The sequence below is a fragment of the Terrapene carolina genome, unplaced genomic scaffold (assembly GCF_002925995.2).
Source record: "Terrapene carolina triunguis isolate 2854851 unplaced genomic scaffold, T_m_triunguis-2.0 Scaffold85, whole genome shotgun sequence".
NCBI lineage: Eukaryota > Metazoa > Chordata > Testudines > Emydidae > Terrapene > Terrapene triunguis.
Window position 1 is genome coordinate 22,082,141 of NW_020664436.1, and position 20,501 is coordinate 22,102,641.

Genomic DNA, 20,501 nt, shown 5'->3' on the forward strand with positions numbered 1-20,501 from the left:
CCACAACTAGCTCCGCTACCTCTCTTCTCTATCCCAGTGCCTCCCAACGCAATGTATAGGTGTGTTGTTTCTAATTGTTTTGGCACCTTGCTTTCTATAAAACAATAACTAAATCTAGCCTTATATCTAGCTAAACAAAACTAAGGGGGCGGGTTATGTGTTGTGGAGATGTAAGACAAAATACAGTGGAGAGGCCCCATGATCCTCTCAGAGCAAGGTCTGAACTACCAAATGCAATTTCACATATTTTAGAAGACTTTAACCAAAACAAACAAATCCTAGGAAGCCTGCCTCTTATTTGTTTGGAATCCATGGTAAATTGTATTCTATGAAGATACCCAAAAAGCATGCAACCAAAATGCACTTATGTCTTTCCCATAAAACACAAGAGATGTATTAAAATATTCTAATAAAACAGTGTTAACATTTTTTAAAAAAAAGTTATCCCCCTTCTCCATGTGTACAGTAGGAAATATGGCTTCCCATGACTAGCTGCAAACATTCTACATCCCACAGAAGAGGTCCAACACACATATACCTGATTGACTTTATAAAACATTTTGCCATACAATATCCACTTGACTTGCTTTCTTCTTCCGTTGTATCCTATTTCTCCTGTAATTATCTTCCACCTTTTCATTTTTCTGACCCCATCAAGCTCATTAAATCCTGCCCTCATTTTTCTCCATCTCTCACTGCAGTTCTAACCTTTTCTATTCCATGTTACGTTATCAGTTTTGTTTCATTCCCTTTCTTCTACTCTTATTTACTCTCCCCTTTTCTGTTCACTCCATGCTACTTTCTATTCCCTGCTCTCACTCCCTTTCCTATACTCTTCTCTTGTCCCCTCCGTCTATTTCTTTACTGTTCATCTCCAGCACTATCAGTCCATTCTCGGCCCTTCCTCCCAAGCCTCTCCATTCAGTTCTCTGCTCATCTTTCATGTAGCTTCTATAGATCCCAATCCCATCAGTCTATTCTTTGTCCCTAATCATTTTTTTTACATTCCCCAACCCATTCTGCCATTGATTCTGTTCCCAATCCACACTCCCCCCTCTGCATCCCCAATCAGTTTAAAGATCCATTCCATTTTTGTCACTTCCTACCCTAGAGCATCACTCCATTCTCTGTCCACTAGCCCCTCAGTACATCCTCTCTGACCTCACCTCCACAGCACCATGTTGTTCAATTGATTTTCTTCCCCTTTGGCTCCCATTGATTGATATGCTGCTTCTCAGGCTACTCTAAACAACTGGTCCTTTGCCTTCCCTAGTCTGTCCCCAATTAGATTTCCTGCAAGTTATTTGTGGGCTTTATTATTTGGGGGAGGCCTTAAATGTTCATTTGGATACAGTATTCTTAGGCGTGGCAGAATTCTATTTTTATTTTTATAATTTTGATGGATAATATGGATGTTTATTTTTAAGCATTTTTTTAAATCAATTTAAATTTTCACAGTTGCAGGTAATTGCGGTGGAGGGGGGAGAATTATTTAATGACAATAGGTATCAAGATTCAAAAAGTTAAAGCTTTATATGCCATTAACACAAATTGTCAACATCACATGTCAAAACATACAAAATAAATACCCTTACATCAACAAATCAGACCTGATTTTATTATTCATTCACTAGCCCATTTGTAACAAGCCTAATTCAGAAGTCTAAATTACTGGATTTTGATTCTAATAAATTCTCCAGCAGTATTTTTCTTATGTTGAATAGTTAAGCAGATTGTTATTGTCTTTCCCAAAGTTAGGGAAGTTCCCTGTTGTAGTGATTTATATAAAAGATATGATTAGAAAGTGAGAGCACACCTATTTTCCAATCTCAGGCCACGGTACATAGCTCAGGCTTGGAAAATCCTTTTGTCCAGGACAAATAGAAGTGCTTTCCTGGTAAGCCTTTTGGAGCAAGGATCATCTTTTTAATCTGTGTATGTGTGGTGCCTACCACAATGGAGTCCTGGTCCATGACTAGGGCTCCTAGGTAAAACAGTTAATAATTAGTTTCAGGTTCCATGCTGGCTGGACAAGAACAACAGGGGAGGCAGGGTGAGAGTTTGGTGATCTCCAACACAGCAGAATCAAGTTGTCTGACAGAAGAGAGCGTGGCCAGAGGGGGTGAGTGGAAGTGGAGTAAAAAGACCTCAGCTGCCTCAAAAGTTGGCTAATGGCTAAGCAGAGCAATAGAACTTAGGTAAGTCAGAGGGGAGGAGACCGAATGGGGAAGAGAGGCTGAGCTGATAGTCAAAAAGGAGGTGGATGGGCCTAGTTGATGTCATCCACACAAGTAATGCCTTGGAAGAAGTAGGAGTGGGACCAGGGAAAAATACATTATTGAGTAAGCCTGATATAAGTCTCAGTTAGAGTCTGGTGTCTGTTAGTGCTCTGATCAGATTTATGGGGTTCTTGGAGAAGGTAGAGAATGAGTCTGAGCTTTTCAATTATAGTCAGGTAGTTCAAAGGAAGGTAGTTCAAAGCAAATTTAATTTTCCAGCCAAGCAAGAGTATGCTGTGTACTAAAATTATCTAAACTATACATTATAATCTGATTATTTGCTTCTTCTGCAAAACACAATTTGATTTTAGGAATGAGATGGCCTCTTTCTAATTTGTTAGTCTTGCAATTACTAGTTATACTTCCTGGGCCAAGCAGGAAGAGCTAATTTGCAATGTATACAATATATTTTAAAACATATTTGAATAAAAATTATACACACAGAGAAGTAGTTGTTTTTTTGTATATGAGAAAAATGTCTGGAACAAGTCAAGCCACTTGACTGGTGTTTTTTTAGGTTTAAACAAAAAACAACAACAAAACTCACCCTAATTGGCAAAGAATAATACTGAAGCCCCTGGCTCAATGAACATGAAGAACATGGCACAGAGGAATAGGTTAAGGAATGTGATTAACTTGGACATATACGAATGTATATGCGGTTTCCAGAAATCCTGGAAAGCTAAATATTCAGGATTTTCTTGAAAGAAAGATTACATGTTTTGTGTAATTTGCAGAAAGCATGAGAAGTTTTTTTATTGGGAAAGTCCTCTTGTAAGTGGGTGTAAGAGCTCTAGATCTGATTCCTTATATGTGCATGCCCACACTTCTGCTCATGTTAAATGCGTAGGAGCAGAAAATGTATCTGTTTGTCTACAAGAAGCTCTTAGCCAATAGTGGCTTTAATCTTGGATCAAACTCTTGATACCTCTACAGGGAAAGGCTTTATAGAGGCAACTGAAAAGTGTCCTAGGAACGCATCTCAGAAATGCATATAGAAAATTAGGTTTATTACTGTACTTGCTGATGGCTCCTCTGACAAGTCTGTAGCTGAGTAAGAGTTGGTGAACTTGGTGTACGTCAAATTTTTGCAGGATGGAAGCATTTGTATTCTGTCTTCTAACACGTTTGATGGTATATCACACAGGGAACAAGAACAGCTGTAGGAATGGTGGGAACTAAGACAGAAGAACACAAAAAAGAACTGTTTTGCCTGAATTTAGATGGTGTAGAAGCAAATTTAAAAAAAATGTTCTCATCCTTAGAACAGGTTGGAAAACGTCAAAAGTTTTCCAACAGTTTGGAAAAAGCTGTTTCAGTGAAACTGAAGTTTTTTGTAAAATTATATTGCTTTTGACTAAAATTCCTGTGGGGGAAAATAGTTTGGAATAGAAATGGAAAACATTTTCATTTAGGAAAATAGTTGTGTTGGAAAAATTAAAAAAAAAAAGAATTATTATGTTTTATCATTTTTATATTATTATTTTACCTCTTTTCATGAAACATCAGTGAATATTATGCACTGCTACTGATGTGTTATAATAAGACATAAAATTGTAGTTGCAACGTTGTATTATTTTCATTTTATTTTTAACATTATTAAGGGTAAGTGCTATTTAGTACTGATTGCGACAGTTATTTTCTAGAGCAGTGTCTCCAGTTTATGTTTTAGTGAAACAGTTTGATACTTAGTCACTAAGTTATGAAACAAAATAATAAAAATAATATAACTGCCCCATAAAATAAAATTTGAATGAAATTTTGAAATTCCAAAACAAAATTTTCCAAATCTGAAAATTTTCAGAAATTCCATCACATGGAAAATATTGAAAATATTTGCTTTCATTCCAATCAAATTTTTAAAGGTCAACATTTACCACAAAACAGAAATTTGACTAACTCTACTCATCATGTAGTGCAGTGCACAAACCACAATGTTGACTTTGTTCTTCTGGGTCTCAAAAAATTATCCTGGTGTTAGAAAAAATTGTAATTATTTTAAAGACATTTTCAGATTTTAATATTTAAGTTCAAAATATGATGGCAACTCTTGCTGATGCCTGTGAGGAAATTGGGAGCTAACTTGGAGATATTCATCATGTGTTCTAGATTGCCAGTCAAGTTTAGTGAACAGAGCACTCGACTGGGACTCTGGAAATCTGAGTTATATTCTTAGCTCTGCCACTGATCTGCTGGGTGATCTTGGGCAAGTCACATCTCTGTGTGCTTCAGTTTCTCCATTGATAAAATATGGTAATGATTCTGACCTTCTTTGTAAAGCACTTGGAGATTTACTGGTTTATGAGCTAAGTGTTTTTACAAACTTATTCACCATCGTGACTGAGGGCAGGTCTACACTAGAAGTGCTACATCAGCACAGCTGCACTGATGCAGCTGCGCCACTGTAGTGCGTCTGGTGAAAACACTCTATGCCAATGGGAGAGCGCTCTCCCATCAGCATAATTACTCCACACTGCGAGAGGCAGAAGCTATGTTGGCAGGAGAGCATTTCCCACCGACGTACCACCGGTGTGGACAATGCCTAGGTCGCTGTAACTTGCGTCGCTCATAGGGGTGTCTTTTTTCACACTCCTGAGTGACATAAATTAGATTGAATTAAGTGGTAGTGCAGACTGCCCTGAATCTCTTTTACTTTTGAAGACTCTTTTGTCTGAGGTTTGCAAAAGGTACTCGCCACAAAGACAATCCTGCCTCTGTTGATTTTAAACTTATGCTTAGGGATGGCAACTTTGAAGAGGTAAGCATATCTGGGTCTCTAGAGGAAAAACTAAAGAAAAATCAGATCTAAAACCTTAAAATTGCCATTATACATATGGATGTCAGGTTCACCAAGCTACCCTAATCACCAACTATATTATTTCAGTGCTTTGATCTCATACAGAAGCCTAGTGATTAAAAAAATGTGGTGGACATAAGTCTCATGGACCTGGGGGGGTCAAGCTACTGCTGAGGGAGAGAGGGCTCCTGAAAGGGGAAGAGGAGGGCCAGGCAGAATGAGCTGATCTATGCCCTGCCACTTTAAATGCCAGGGCCCCGCAGCCCCTGCATACACATATATTCAATAAAGCACACTATAGGGTGAAATTCTGCCCCTATTTAATGTCTTGCCATTAACTTTAGTGGAGTTTTGCCATTGACGTCAGTGGAGCCAGGATTTCACCCCAGGACATGATGCAGATAAGTTGCTCCCCGCTAGCAGGAACAAAATGTGTTTTTGTACACTGTCACACTGCGCACCTTGCAGCATTACTAGAGGACCAGACTTAAGATCTCATGTACTCCTCAGAAAGTTGGACCAAAATTCTGCAGCAAGATCCCGGGATTCTTCTGTGGAAGATATTCTGCCTCAGCCTCACATACATTTTTTAAATGTCTTTTTTTGCACCTTTCAAGGCAGTTTGGGATTGCGGGAAAAGCATATTAGCTAGACATTTCTACTGAAATGATCAACAGTGAAATAATTAAGACTATTGTCAATTAAAATGTTATCTTTAGGCCTCAGAGTGTACACTCTGAACATTTCACACATATCTCAGAACTATTATTTTCTGCTGTGTACAGTCGACACTGCACTGGTTTTAAGATGGCCTTACATTTACAAAATTATCTTTGAAACCATATGGGCTAGAAAGGTCTCATTTTTTAAATGAAAGTTTATATTCCAGAGTGCAATTCTCCTGAAAGGAATAGATTCTGCATCAGAGGAATTACAGAATATATGAGACCCAGAATAGACAAATGCAAGTCTGTAAGATAAGATACAGATTACAAATCAGATGGGCTTTAGTCTTAATATTATTTAGGTATTAGAATTGTTGCTTAAATTTAAAACATATTATTAGTAGAGCTAGGCAAATTTTTTCAGACTAAACTTTTTTTTGCCAAAAAATGCAGATTCATGAATTCATAATGACTTTGCCAAAACATTTCTGTTCAAACTGCTCCCCCTCAAAAAAACTGAAAATATTGAAATGATTTGATTTTTTTTTATTTGAAATGATTTTTTTATTTGAATTTTACTTCCATTTTATTTTAAAAACCGTCAATGAAACAAAACAAAATGAAAATGTATAGGAGCAGTGGCATTTCAGTTTGCATTCAAATGAGGACAAAACTAAACCTATAAGACTGGGCTAGGGGCAGATGGAGCATAAACAGAAGAAACCCTGGCACAACATACTAAAATGGAAAAAGCAGAATTCAGAGAAATATTTTAGCTGCTCACAGCAGCAATAGATTTCATTTAAAATTAGCCAAGACAATAAGACAACAGACAAAATATTGAGACAATCACATTGTGTCAGACAGCTGAATTGTCTATATGCAAAAATTGTACCAGTTTAACTATACTGGTGTAGTTAAAGCTGTACAAACCCTCTAGTGTGGATGCAGTTATACTAGTATAATAGTGCTTACAGAGGCATAGGTTATTCCCAAAGGGAAGGGGAATAAGCTATACCAGTGTAAGGAATGTGTATATCTGCATCCACACTAGAGGGTTAAACCCCTATACGTATACAGGTAAAATGTCACACTCTTAACTGAAATAGTTATATGGGCATAAAAACTGTGCAGACCAGGCCTTAGTTATCTCTGCACAAGTGATGAGAATTTTTTTCCTGAGCTTGACTTAGCAATAAATCTCAGCAGCTCCATCCTAGTGGATTTGAGTCAGAGGAAGTACATTTCCAGGTAAGCAAGTACTTACTGAAATGTAAACTCTACTAGATTGTCTGTTGCCTTTTTATGTTTTTTTTTTATCAGTCATTTTTATTTTTGAATTTTGGCATCCTCTTGTTTCTCATCTGACAGATAATATTTGTTTAAACTTTGTTTAAAGTTTAGCAGTTTGCTCAATGAAAACCATGAAAAACAAAATGTAGATTAGTTGACAAATTACATGTGAATATTGCATTATTGACTGAACTAGCTCCAGGGTGCAACATTTAAAAACAGATCATGAGAATTTTTTGCTAGAAGTCAGTTTGTAAACAATAATGATTTTCAATCCAGACTGTAAATGCATTTGTTAGTTTTTGCAAAAATCGGTAATACTTTCTGCATTTGTAAATTACATCATTGACAAAGGGGGATTCTTAACACGCAGAAGAGATGTGGGGAGGAAAAAAGATGAAGATTTTAATGTTAACTAGACTACCAAAATTTAGAGGATAAATTGAGCTGACATTTATGAGTCATCAGATTAATGTTTATTAATTGGCAGAGACTGAAGAACCATTTCCCCCCCATATGTTACCTCCATTCAAAAGTTGAAAGTACAAGTAACTTCCGTGGAGAGAAATCAGCAGGAATCATTGTACTAAAATCCCATTGCAGACCCTCCTGGCATATTTTTCTAGTGCTAGGAGCACTAAGAATTGCCATTCATTTTTATTTATTATTAATCTTCACCACTTCAGGGGAAAGAGAATTGAAAGACTTGAGACCTGGAATGGAAAAGAGTGAGACTTTTTTCCCCCTTCAAGCCATTAAATCATCAAACAAAAAATCTTGTTAATTGTTTCAGCCCTCGAGCCAGCATTAGGCAGTGTGGGACCAATTAGATTAATATAACCTTTTTGTTGGCTATCAGTTATTCTTAATCCTTGAACAACCATAACTCCCTAGGGAAAATGGATTTAATTAGGCTTCTGCAGCCTCTTGTCCCCTGTTGGAGTATAGTTATGAGATTATGGAACACTGTATCAGGTGCATAGTTAAACTAGGGTGAGATTTTGTGCTTAAAGTGCAATTTAAATCACTAGTTAAACAGGAAATGCACAGATTTATTTTCAAATGGGACTGTTTGAATAAGGAGTAAAAACTTTGATTTTCTAAATTCTTTTGACACTTCTGCCATATTTTCAAAAAATGGGCCCTTTTAAAAAATGTCCTACACATAATGGTCTGGAAATTAAGAGATTTCCAGTTCAGGGAGGTTCAGGCTACATAGAAGCACAACACAAGGTAACTTGTGCCAAAAAACAACTCAATAATCCTCCTCTAAGCAGTTTACTCTATTCACCCTAACTAATTTGTTTTTCACCAATGGAGGCCAATTGAGCACTGCGTCTTTGGACAACTTCCCCTTAAAAATGCTCTTGTTCTGAAGTAAATGAACAGAACTCTTTACAGTGATCTGTGTAGAACGTCTCCCTTCTTTATTCGCGTATCTTTCAGATAGCCATACAACCGAGAGAAAAGAAGAAATGCTGGAAACAGAAAAGCACTACAAGCATGTTTCTAAACAGGAAAGATCAGATGTACAAAGTCAAGATTGGGCTAGTGCTAGTCCAGTGCTACCAGAGCCTGCCCAATTTACAGCACAGTAAGGGCAGTTACTTTATATTTTTTGTACTTCAAAAGCATGATGATGCGAGCTGTTCTGTTATATTGAGTAGAATTGACGTAAACTTTTAATTAACCTCTCTCTCTCTCTGTTTTATTGAGAACAAGAAAAAAGTTCCTCATAGTAGTTTTGAAACATTTTTGTGTCAAGTTACCAGGGCAACAGGCAAAGGCAGATAATCTACCGGGTAACTTCCCAGCAAGATAGTTCTGTCTTGCAAGTTATAAGTGGACCTGAGGCTTCAATGCAAGATGAAATATCTGTGGATGCGATGCATGTGTTCATAGATGAGCATGGTAAGTTTACGCAGCTGTAACTATTAAACCATGAGGAGAGATTTCTAAAGAAAACTCAGAAGTTATCTCAGACCTGTATTTGTCTGACATTCACTGTGGAGTTGAGTGTATTTTTCTGATGATACCTTAAAAGACATGTCTAGTGTGTTTTTTGTGGATGCTGAAGATCCCATAGAACTTCTTGTCTGAGTAGGGAATTGCGCCAATGTGCTTGGCCAAAAGGTTCCCATCCCTTGCTGTCAGATCTTTAAGCTGAGTGTGAATAGGTGATGGTTTAGATGGCAGCCATCTCCCATCATATTGGGGCTGCCTTCATTCAGAATGGTGGTCTGCTACCCGCTCCAGGATATTGAATGGACTCCTTTCCCCATCAGTACCTGACTTTGGTGCAGGGAACTCCCTGGGGACTACAGGCCACACCGAGCAGCAGGGCCACTCCACAGCTACTCTAGGCTTTGGGCTGAAATAGTTCTAGTGGCTGTTGTGTTCCAATGCCATCTGCCTTGTGGGGTACTGGCCAAGTGCATTTCTGTAGTAGCAGATCCACAAGTCACTTAGGCTCACATCAAATCGCCCTTCCAAGAAGCACAAAAGAAGCTCCCATGTAGCTGGGTTTCATGGCTCCTGGGATCCTGTCCTCTCCCCTTCCACTCCTGTGTAGCACCACTGCATCCTCTTGCATGCTGTGGACCCTTGTTCTGCATGTGCATAGGAGGGCAGCTGTGGACAGGTCAGGGGAGTAGTGTGCTTATTCACTGGAGGATCACTGCCCTGTGTGTATGTTAGGTAGGCGGTGGGGATGGGACAAGCAGTAGACCGTGGCTACCCACCTTTCACCTAATTCTCCACTGCCATGTACATGTCATCTACACTTCTGCAAACATGAACAAATCAGAATGCTTTACCCTTTTATACTTCTGGTAATGTTTTACAGTTACCTTGCACACCTATGAATGGCTACACAGTATTTAAGGTACTGTCAGATCAGGCCCCCCTATGTTTAGATTGGGGCAGGAGTCCATTTCTTCATTTGCACAGAGCTCTCTTACTCTGCTCTTACAACAGGGAATAGAATTTTGCCCTTAATATCTGTATTTTTGTGGCTTTGTCTCCGGTTTTCCAGTGTTTATTTTAACGTATTTGTTCTATGATGTTTTAAAACACGTCCACACTGCCAATCACAAATATAAAGAAGCAGTTAGAACATTTGGTTTACAGATACTTTTTTTTGACTGAGAAAACCAGATTGCTACTAAATTGTAGGTGTAAACAAATAATTTACATCGCTTAACTGATACTTTTATGTTTTTAAAGGGGAAATTAGATCCTGCTATTTAAAGGCTGGCAGTCAGAAGGAAGGAAATACTCGATATCAGACATCAAATTATGATTGTATTTCTAATGCTCAGTAAGTAAATTCTTATTTTTAGACATTTAGACTTTTCAGTGCTGGAGGCTACAAAGCTGATTCTTTGTAGCCTCCAGCATGAAGAGACATGTGACGAGTAAGAAATGTGCTAATCTGTTTTAGCGATGTCAAGGCATGCAGTTTTTTTTATTTTATTTTATCTAAAGGGGGGAGGGGAAGCGACCATGTTGTAAGGATATCTATAAGGAAAAGGAAAATACCCGCTATGGTGTGTTTTTCTTATCAGCCAGTAATAGCTACTTTATATTTAGAGCTGTCTTTGGGGCTGTAATTAAAACATATTGGGGTAGGTCTGAACTTTCAGCTTTGTCCTATTGCTTATCTGGCCTTGCCTACCGGCCTTTTATGGATCTCACCCTCATGTATTATGTCAGCAAGTGAGCATGCTTTTGCAGGCTCTAGGATATGACCCCTCCTCATTGTCTGAAATACAGAGTGGCCATCATGCCACTTCAGAACAGCACCTAAACAATGTTTTTTTTTCTCAAATTGTTTTTAGAATGACCCGTGTTGATTACTCCCGCTTCCCAGTGTTCTCCCATCCCTTTATCTGTTATGCGCCATGGTTTGGGATTTTTGTATAAAGGTCACAAAGGTGGTTTTATGATAATATTCAAATGTTTTTATATGTCCTGTTGAACAGCACCCGGAGAACTTCAGGACCAGACTGAGGGAGAAGGGTCATGGGTCATGAGGCATAACTATTGTTCTAAAACTTGTTTTAAAAATGAATGCGACGTTGGGCATTCAGAGGAGACTTTGCAAAGATGCCTGTGTTGCTGTGCTAGGAACAGTGTTAGCTTAGTGTAATGTTGTAACAGGATGATCTGTCCCTTTAAGGTCCTGGTACCAGCAGCCCTTTTCAGACTCAGCCGGGAGGATGTCAGGTGTTTTCTATAGAGAGCTGAGAGAGCTGCAGGAGGGACATGGGTGCCTGCAGTAGGCCCTGAAGCAGGAGGGATTAAAGGGAAGGCGTGTCCTCTTCTCAGCACTGACAGAGGCAAGGGGAGAAAGCCTCTGGAAACTGTAGTCCGTGCTTTGTTGTGATGTTTTGCTTAAGTTCTGTATCTGAGTTGATAAACTGTGCCCAGCAGGAAGGACCTGAAAGTTACTTGGGCATGGCATTGTTTTTCATGGGATGGTGAGAGAGCCCACTAGCCCTGCAACTGCCCTTTTACTTTCAACTGTCCCAAAGTTATTTTTTGTGGACTAATGAAAAGCTCATTGAAAATAAAGAGGGAGAACCTGAGGCCAAATAGCTGGAGCTTGAGTTGAGAGCAGACTATACACTAGGACTTCTGTAGTCAAGGGACTTTTAACTCTTCCTTATCCCCAGTCTACAGTATAGCAGTGTAGCCATTCTGGGACTGCTCCTACAGCTTCAGAGCTATCGTAGTCTGTGGCTATTGAAGTCTGCATTAAAAGGGAGGGGCTGGGCTGTTGAGCCTGTGTAGTTGTGAATCCACTGATCCTACCTACGTCCCAAGAGATCTCCAGGTGCTGGGGTAGAATAATCCCAGCAGAGAACTATTCTGGCATGCACAAGAGATGTGGACTCCCACATCTCCCAGTATGACTGCTCAGAGCTCCAGTATGAAACTGCAGAAAAACCTGAGAGTCTCTGGATTAAGTTTAGAAGTGTGAGCAACAAGGGTGATGCCGTGGTGGGAGTCTGCTATAGACCAGGGGGATGAGGTGGATGAGGCTTTCTTCAGGCAACTAACAGAAGTTACTAGATCACAGGCCCTGGTTCCCATGGGGGACTTCAGTCACCCCAATATCTGTTGGGAGAGCAATACGGCAGTGCACAGACAATCCAGGAAGTTTTTGGAAAGTGTAGGGGATAATTTCCTGGTGCAAGTGCTGGAGGAACCAACTAGGGGCAGAGCTCTTCTTGACCTGCTGCTCAGAAACAGGGAAGAATTAGTAGGGGAAGCAAAAGTGGATGGGAACCTGGGAGGCAGTGACCATAAGATGGTCAAGTTCAGGATCCTGACACAAGGAAGACAGGAGAGCAGCAGAATACGGACCCTAGACTTCAGAAAAGCAGACTTTGATTCCCTCAGGGAACTGATGGGCAGGATCCCCTGGGAGAATAACATGAAGGGGAAAGGAGTCCAGGAGAGTTGGCTGTATTTTAAAGAATCCTTATTGGGGTTGCAGGAACAAACCATCCTGATATGTAGAAAGAATAGCAAATATGGCAGGCGACCAGCTTGGCTTAACAGTGAAATCCTTGCTGATCTTAAACACAAAAAAGAAGCTTACAAGAAGTGGAAGATTGGACAAATGACCAGGGAAAAGAATAAAAATATTGCTCAGGCATGCAGGAGCGAAAACAAGAAGGCCAAATCACACTTGGAGTTGCAGCTAGCAAGGGATGTTAAGAGTAACAAGAAGGGTTTCTTCAGGTATGTTAGCAACAAGAAGAAGGTCAAGGAAAGTGTGGGCCCCTTACTGAATGAGGGAGGCAACCTAGTGACAGAGGATGTGGAAAAAGCTAATGTACTGAATGCTTTTTTTGTCTCTATCTTACGAACAAGGTCAGCTCCCAGACTACTGCACTGGGCAGCACAGTATGGGGAGGAGGTGACCAGCCCTCTGTGGAGAAAGAAGTGGTTCAGGACTATTTAGAAAAGCTGGACGAGCACAAGTCCATGGGGCCGGATGCACTGCATCCAAGGGTGCTAAAGGAGTTGGCTGATGTGATCGCAGAGCCATTGGCCATTATCTTTGAAAACTCATGGCGATCGGGGGAGGTCCCGGATGACTGGAAAAAGGCTAATGTAGTGCCCATCTTTTAAAAAGGGAATAAGGAAGATCCGGGGAACTACAGGCCAGTCAGCCTCACCTCAGTCCCTGGAAAAATCATGGAGCCAGGTCCTCAAGGAATCCATTTAGAAGCACTTAGAGGAGAGGAAAGTGATCAGGAACAGTCAGCATGGATTCACCAAGGACAAGTCATGCCTGACTAACCTAATTGCCTTTTATGACGAGATAACTGGCTCTGTGGATGAGGGGAAAGCAGTGGACGTGTTATTCCTTGACTTTAGCAAAGCTTTTGATACCGTCTCCCACAGTATTCTTGCCAGCAAGTTAAAGAAGTATGGGCTGGATGAATGGACTATAAGGTGGATAGAAAGCTGGCTAGAACATTGGGCTCAACGGGTAGTGATCAATGGCTCCATTTCTAGTTCGCAGCCGGTATCAAGCGGAGTGCCCCAAGGGTCGTTCCTGGGGCCAGTTTTGTTCAATATCTTCATTAATGATCTGGAGGATGGCGTGGATTGCACCCTCAGCAAGTTTGCAGATGACACTAAACTGGGAGGAGTGGTAGATATGCTGGAGGGTAAGGATAGGATACAGAGAGAAGTAGATAAATTAGAGGATTGGGCCAAAAGAAATCTGATGAGGTTCAACAAGGACAAGTGCAGAGTCCTGCACTTAGGACGAAAGAATCCCATGCCCTGCTACAGACTAAGGACCGAGTGGCTAGGCAGCAGTTCTGCAGAAAAGGACCTAGGGGTTACAGTGGACGAGAAGCTGGATATGAGTCAACAGTGTGCCCTTGTTGCCAAGAAGGCTAACAGCATTTTGGGCTGCATAAGTAGGAGCATTGCCAGCAGATTGAGGGACGTGATTATTCCCCTCTATTCGGCATTGGTGAGGCCTCATCTAGAGTACTGTGTCCTGTTTTGGGCCCCACACTACAAGAAGGATGTGGATAAATTGGAGAGAATCCAGCGGAGGGCAATGAAAATGATTAGGGGGCTGGAGCACATGACTTATGAGGAGAGGTTGAGGGAACTGGGATTATTTAGTCTGCAGAAGAGAAGAATGAGGGGGGATTTGATAGCTGCTTTCAACTACCTGAAAGGGGGTTCCAAAGAGGATGGATCTAGACTGTTCTCAGTGGTAGCAGATGATAGAACAAGGAGTAATGGTTTCAAGTTGCAGTGGGGGAGGTCTAGGTTGGATATTAGGAAACACTATTTCACTAGGAGGGTGGTGAAGCACTGGAATGGGTTACCTAGGGAGGTGGTGGAATCTCCTTCCTTAGAGGTTTTTAAGGTCAGGTTTGACAAAGCCCTGGCTGGGATGATTTAGTTGGGGATTGGTCCTTCTTTGAGCAAGGGGTTGGACTAGATGACCTCCTGAGGTCACTTCCAACCCTGATATTCTATTCTATGATTCCCAATAACCTGTGTTTCCTTCCACTTCCTCCTCCAGAATCACTGCACCAATTCTGCTATTTATCGCTTTGTGCTCCTGTTATAACTTGTTACCTCGATTGGTTAATTACCACAATTGTGAATGCTAATCTAGACACTCCACAACCATTTATTCCAAGTCACTTCTTTACTCTAGGGCTCATTTTACAGTCATGCTGGTTAACTCAAGTTACCCCACGACCACAAATTGGATTCTAGATAAAGCCTTTAGAGTGTTTTGTACCTGCTGGTTGGTTATGAGCAGTGCTAGATTTGTTCCTTTGTGTGGTCCTTTCAAAAACAGATTTATAAAGCATGCAAAAGAAGAATGTCACGTATGAGAATGGCTTTCAGTTCTATTTCATAAATTACATTCTTAAAGCCTGTTACTGTTGTCCCAGGGTAGCATCAATGATGCTGAAATCTTGATGATGTCATCATGTCACAGAAGCAGTACTGGACTGGAAGGTTCCTTCTTCTTGATGCTGTGTTCTTTTTTGTTGTTGTTCATATCAGTCTTGCCTCTGCTGCTTACTTGCTTGTAGAGATGAGATGAGCGGGCTGAGCTGAGAGCATAAGAGTGCATTAATAATGTGTAAAGAGTATGTGAGAGCATGTCTCAGTCAGAAGGAATTTGTACTCTTTTCTCTCCATACTCTCTGAAGGTGGAAAACACACCTTCAGGGGCTTGGCTGGATTCAAATATCAGACGCTGTCACCCTGCATTGGCTCAACACTTTCATGATGTGGTCTGGTAGGATATTCAGCTCATGAATATGCAATCTGCTAATGCGTATGCCACAGGGTTGTCATTCTTCAATTTTATGGTTATATTGCTTTTGTCTTTGGGGCAGGAAATTTGCCAAACATTTTTAAAGCTAGAATTTTAATTCTTTCTGTTATTCAGTTTGTTTTGAGATATCTCATTAGTTCCATCAGGGTTTAATAGGAGTCAAAATTCTGTTTAAAGTTTGGTCCAAACACTCCTATTTTCTATATCAAAATCTTGTGTTTTTTTTTAATAGTGCTTTTAAATTTAAATGATTCATAAAGAGAGTCTTTAAACTTAAATAATGTATTGTCTTTCCTTCTTAACAACCCTTGGACTGGTTCTTCCTGTTTTCCTGAGTTTGAAAAGGAATTCCTTAAACATTGCCAGATAACTGATTAATTTCCCACTTAGGGTATGTCTACACTACAGGATTAATCCGAATTTAGATAATTCGAATTTGGGAAACAGGTTGTATAAATTCGATTGTGCGCGGCCACACTAAGCACATTAATTCGGTTTTTAACCACATTAATTCGGTGGTGTGCGGCCACACTACCCCATTTATTTTAATCACATTAATTCGGTGGTGTGCGGCCACACTAACCCTAATTCGAATTAACAAAATCGATTTTGACGCTACTCCGTTCGTCGAGGTGGAGTACAGAAATCGATTTAAAGCGCCCTTTAATTTGAATTAACTGGCTCTGTAGTGTGGACGGGTGAAGGGTTAATTTGGATTAACGCAGCTAAATCCGAATTAAAGTCGTAGTGTAGACCAGGCCTTAGATAGGTGTTTTATACTAATGGCTTCTAATGTTAGTAACCAGTTATAACAAGTTAGTAGGTTTACATATTGGTCCATAAAACATCTAACTGTTCATATCACAATGGTATCAGGCAGTTAATATAGTTAGGGCTTGCATTTAGATGCAAAATATTTGCAAATAAACATCTCAAAGGAAGCTTATCCTATCTTTACCATTTGAGGGACAACAAAAGTTTTCACTGTTAAGAGGAAACATGAGTTAGAAGTAACCAATTTCTTCTGCAAACACTTTCAAGCATAAATGTTCTGAAAATTTGAAGACTTTAGAGTGTTTATAAAAGAAATCAGTTTCAGTAAGGATATTTCTAGAATTCTTTGTGTGGGCTTAAAATGAAAAGTTTTTCTCTTTGCAAAGAGGAGAGGTAAAGAGGCCCACTCTGATAACACATCCTAAGCATCACTCATCTTTAAAATATTCTGACTGAAGAGCATCCTCACATTCTTTTACACAACCATATTTCTTTCCAAAACATAAATATTCTAAAAGGTTTTTTTGAAATAAAGCTCATGTCTGTATCAAACGGGTGTTTTGTACGATGGGGAGGTGTCTGGTTGTTTGAGAAGACACTCTTTTTGGTCGTTTGCCTTTTGACCAAATGGTTCCTTGATTTACCACATACCAGTTGTAGTACATTTACAGTTGAAGACTTCTGTCAAATATTCTATACAAGGAGTAAATCAGAATAACTAACAATTACATAATGTTCAGAAACATAGTATAAAATAAAATAATATAGACTATTAAAGCAAAATAGAAGTTATAAAGCTGCATTCCAGATTCAGTGAAAACACATTTATAAGGTAATAAATATGGTTTTATGGCTAAGGAGGTGGTGTTTTCCTTGACATTTTTGGTGCCTGTCAGTGGTTGACAGAAAACAGATATTTACATGGAATTTCCTTAATTATCATGAATATTTTATTTAATTAAATAACTAGTTTTAATAAGCACATCAGATATCCTATTCTCAAGCATATGTGCATAAAAATAATTGTAAATATTTCATTAAATTCAGTAAAGGTGAAACCAAACTCATAACAACCTACAATTACAATAATAAATATAATAATTGTATCAATAACTAATTTTGCATCAATAGTGAGTTCTATCCCCTGCAGTAGAGTGAATTGGGCCAGAAGGTTTAGCTCAATGTCAGTTACTGAATTATACAGTAGTAAACTGCTCCGTATTCTTGCAGCACCAAGCTAATATATCCCCGAAACATATTTAATTGCTTGTCTGAACTGTGCTCTATTTACACATTAGGATTCTTGTTAAGAGCTTGGCCTTCTAATGTAAAAATAAAAATGTGTCAATATTTATTACCTTCTAGTAACATGGCATTCCAGAATGTGTGTCTGAAATATTGTCTTCTAAGGATTCTGTCTTTTTAAATGACTAAGAACACAAGAGATTGATTAACTACTATGTGGACACATTATACCTCCTGGTTTCACATCAATCAAAAACTGAATTCGGTTACTGCAAACTACTGCACTTTTTTCAAGTTACAAGTGGCAATGTGACACACTGTCTGAACCTATAGTCTGGAGAAGTTGAATATTTGATTACCCTTTGTTTGTCTCTGGCCTATTGGGGAGATGTTCATTTTAGAATTAAGTAATGGACTTCAAAAGCCTGTTCACATCCCCCCTCAATACTTCACCATGTTTAGAAAGACAAAAAAAGGTGAATTGAAATAAACTTGAGGTTACCAATGTAAAACCAAGTTGAGTATTTTCATAGTGTGTCTAGATTTTTCTGCTAATGCTGAAAAATGTATTGCTAATTTTAGTGCTAGTGTAAAATTACAAGTTTAATATTAAAATAATGGTATTTGGAGAAATCTTGAACATAAAATCCAATATCTAAATGTGAACACACAGAATACTTGGCTGCAATCACAGAATAATCTCTGAAACATATACATCTATCATCAAGTTTCCCTCACAGTTTGCTTTGCCATTGAAAATTATTTTGCTGCTTTTGGTAAATCTTTAGTGAAAGTTTTAGTACTTGTCTATATTCCCAAACTACTGGATGAGCTATCCAAACTTCCCATGGCATTTTTAAAGGGCTTGAAGCAGCTCGCAGATCTATTAGCACCACAGTTATGTTTGCACTATGAAATTTGGCTGCTTTCTACCATAGATTTTGGTGGTGATGATGAGACAGTGATTTTTTTGTATCCCAACATCTTACCCTAAATGTGTTCACATCTTCTGGCATGTCTACACTGCAGTAAAAGATCCGTGGCACGGCCAGGGCTGGCCTGGGTCAGCTGACTTGGGCTTGGGCTGCAGGGCTATAAAACAGCAGTGTAAATGTTTGAGCTTGGGCTGGAGCCCAGGTTCTGAGGCCCACCCCCCTCACAGGGTCCCAGACCTCGGGCTCCAGCCCAAGCCCGAATGTCTATACTGCAATTAAACAGGCCTTGAGCCTGAGCCCCTTAGCTCGAGTCAGCTGGCACGGGCTGGCCACAGGTTTAATTGCAGTTTAGACATACCCTAAGTGACTGATGTATTGGCAAAAGATATGTTGCAGTTTTTCACACAGTATTTAATTAGATGTTACTTAGTGATGAAATACTATGGTATTCTGCCCCAGCCCCACATAGGGTGACCAGATTGCAAGTGTGAATATCCGGGACAGGGTGTGGTGGGTAATAGGAGCCTATATAAGAAAAAGCCCCAAATATCGGGACTGTCCCTATAAAATCGGGACATCTGGTCACCATACCCCCACAATGCCTACTGCACTTTGATCTGTGGGAATGGGTAATTTGTCAACATCCCTTGAAATGACTGCCAATGCAAGGTCATATGCCCCAAAATTACATGAGCCAGCATCATTCTCAGAAGTGCAGTTTTTGCTTGTAGTGTTTCAGGGGCTAACTTACAGATTTTAGACCCAAGTATAGGTGTGCCCAAACAATTTATATTACTTATCGGCTTTGGAACATCTTTGTTTGAAGTGGTGCGATTCCTACCAAAGTCATCTGTAGTTGCATCCATTTATATCAGGGAAGCATTTTGCTCTTCAGTTTCAGGTAAGAGGTTCAGTTAGCAAATACTCTTCTTTGGGAGATGTGAGCTAACTTGTATTCTTTAGTCTGTCTCCTTTCTGAAGTATTTAAACTCTTGCAAATGGAACAGAATCCATGCAGGACAGATTCATGACACACATGCATTGATATCAATTGGTACAGAGCTGATATTTGTTTAGAATGGTTTGTTCTTCAAAAATGGTTGCTAATCATTATGCAACCTTCTTTGGTCCAAAAGTGTTTGATTCATTTGTTCAAATATAGACTTAAGTGGTGGACACTTTTTTACAGTTCATTATCATTATTTGTATTACAATAGCAGCTAGCGGCTTCAACAGTGCCCATTGTGCTAGGCACTGTACAAACTAACAGGAAGAGACAGTCCCTGCCTAGAGGAGCTTACAATCTAAATCAACAAAGGGTCAGAGAAAGGGGTACAATGTACAAGCTGAAGATTGAAAATTGGAGCCTGGAGAAGGCAAGTGACTTGCCCGAAGTATGAGGCAGAGCTGTGAACTTAACTCAGCTCCCTTGAATCCATGTCCAGTGTCTTCACCCCAAGGCCATCCTTTCTCCCTAAGTGACCTTTGGGTGATCATTTTAAGACCCTTGTAGAAATAAACAGAAAAATGTGCAGGTTTATTCAATTCTTGATTTCAAATTAAGAAAGCAAGGGACTCTTTGCTCACGCTGTTAGATGAAGGCCTGCCGCTAACCCTAGGCTGCCAATAGGCCTTGTGATAGCTTCTAATGTGAAATTCATTCCAACAGAAAGAGAACTCCGCTAATCTCTGGTTTAATTTGTTTTGTCTGTTTGCTTTCACAGTCAGTTCTTTCTTCAGCAGCAGTAGGGACCCTAGGCTAAAAAGAACTAACTGCAGCAAAAATAGAGTTTCTAACAACTACTAAGAAAAAAGTTAATTTAAAATATCCTTCCAACATAACTTTTAAAGGCTGTAAAATGCAAGTGTTTCCAGCCTGGGTCTCATTTGATTCACATTCACTTCCATAAATAAAGTAGCTGCTGAGTGCTTTGTACTGTACGAAAGCATCTATCTGAACACCTTAGCAGCAACATACATCTTCTGGATAAGTGCATGAATACTTTATAGTTTTTACCTCTGGCAAATTCCCCAAACACCTTATAAATGTACCTTTGCACTTCAAACTTGTGTTGAAATAGTAACATCCACTGTTTGCAAGTTGTTCAGCACTGAAAGATGCCATATCACGAAAGCAGCTCTGTTTTCCACTCCACAAGGTGACTCAAA

The 20,501-nt window shown here is 39.6% G+C and overlaps 1 protein-coding gene across 1 annotated transcript in view; it reads left to right on the forward strand.

The window, feature by feature from the left end:
• Nucleotides 1-20,501, forward strand: part of PCNX2 (pecanex 2) — a 229,616-nt gene that overhangs the window by 24,008 nt on the left and 185,107 nt on the right. The window contains exons 7-9 of the mRNA XM_026649526.1: nt 8,481-8,628; nt 8,800-8,945; nt 10,260-10,353. Coding sequence (XP_026505311.1) covers nt 8,481-8,628; nt 8,800-8,945; nt 10,260-10,353 — 388 coding nt within the window. The remainder of the gene's footprint in view (nt 1-8,480; nt 8,629-8,799; nt 8,946-10,259; nt 10,354-20,501) is intronic.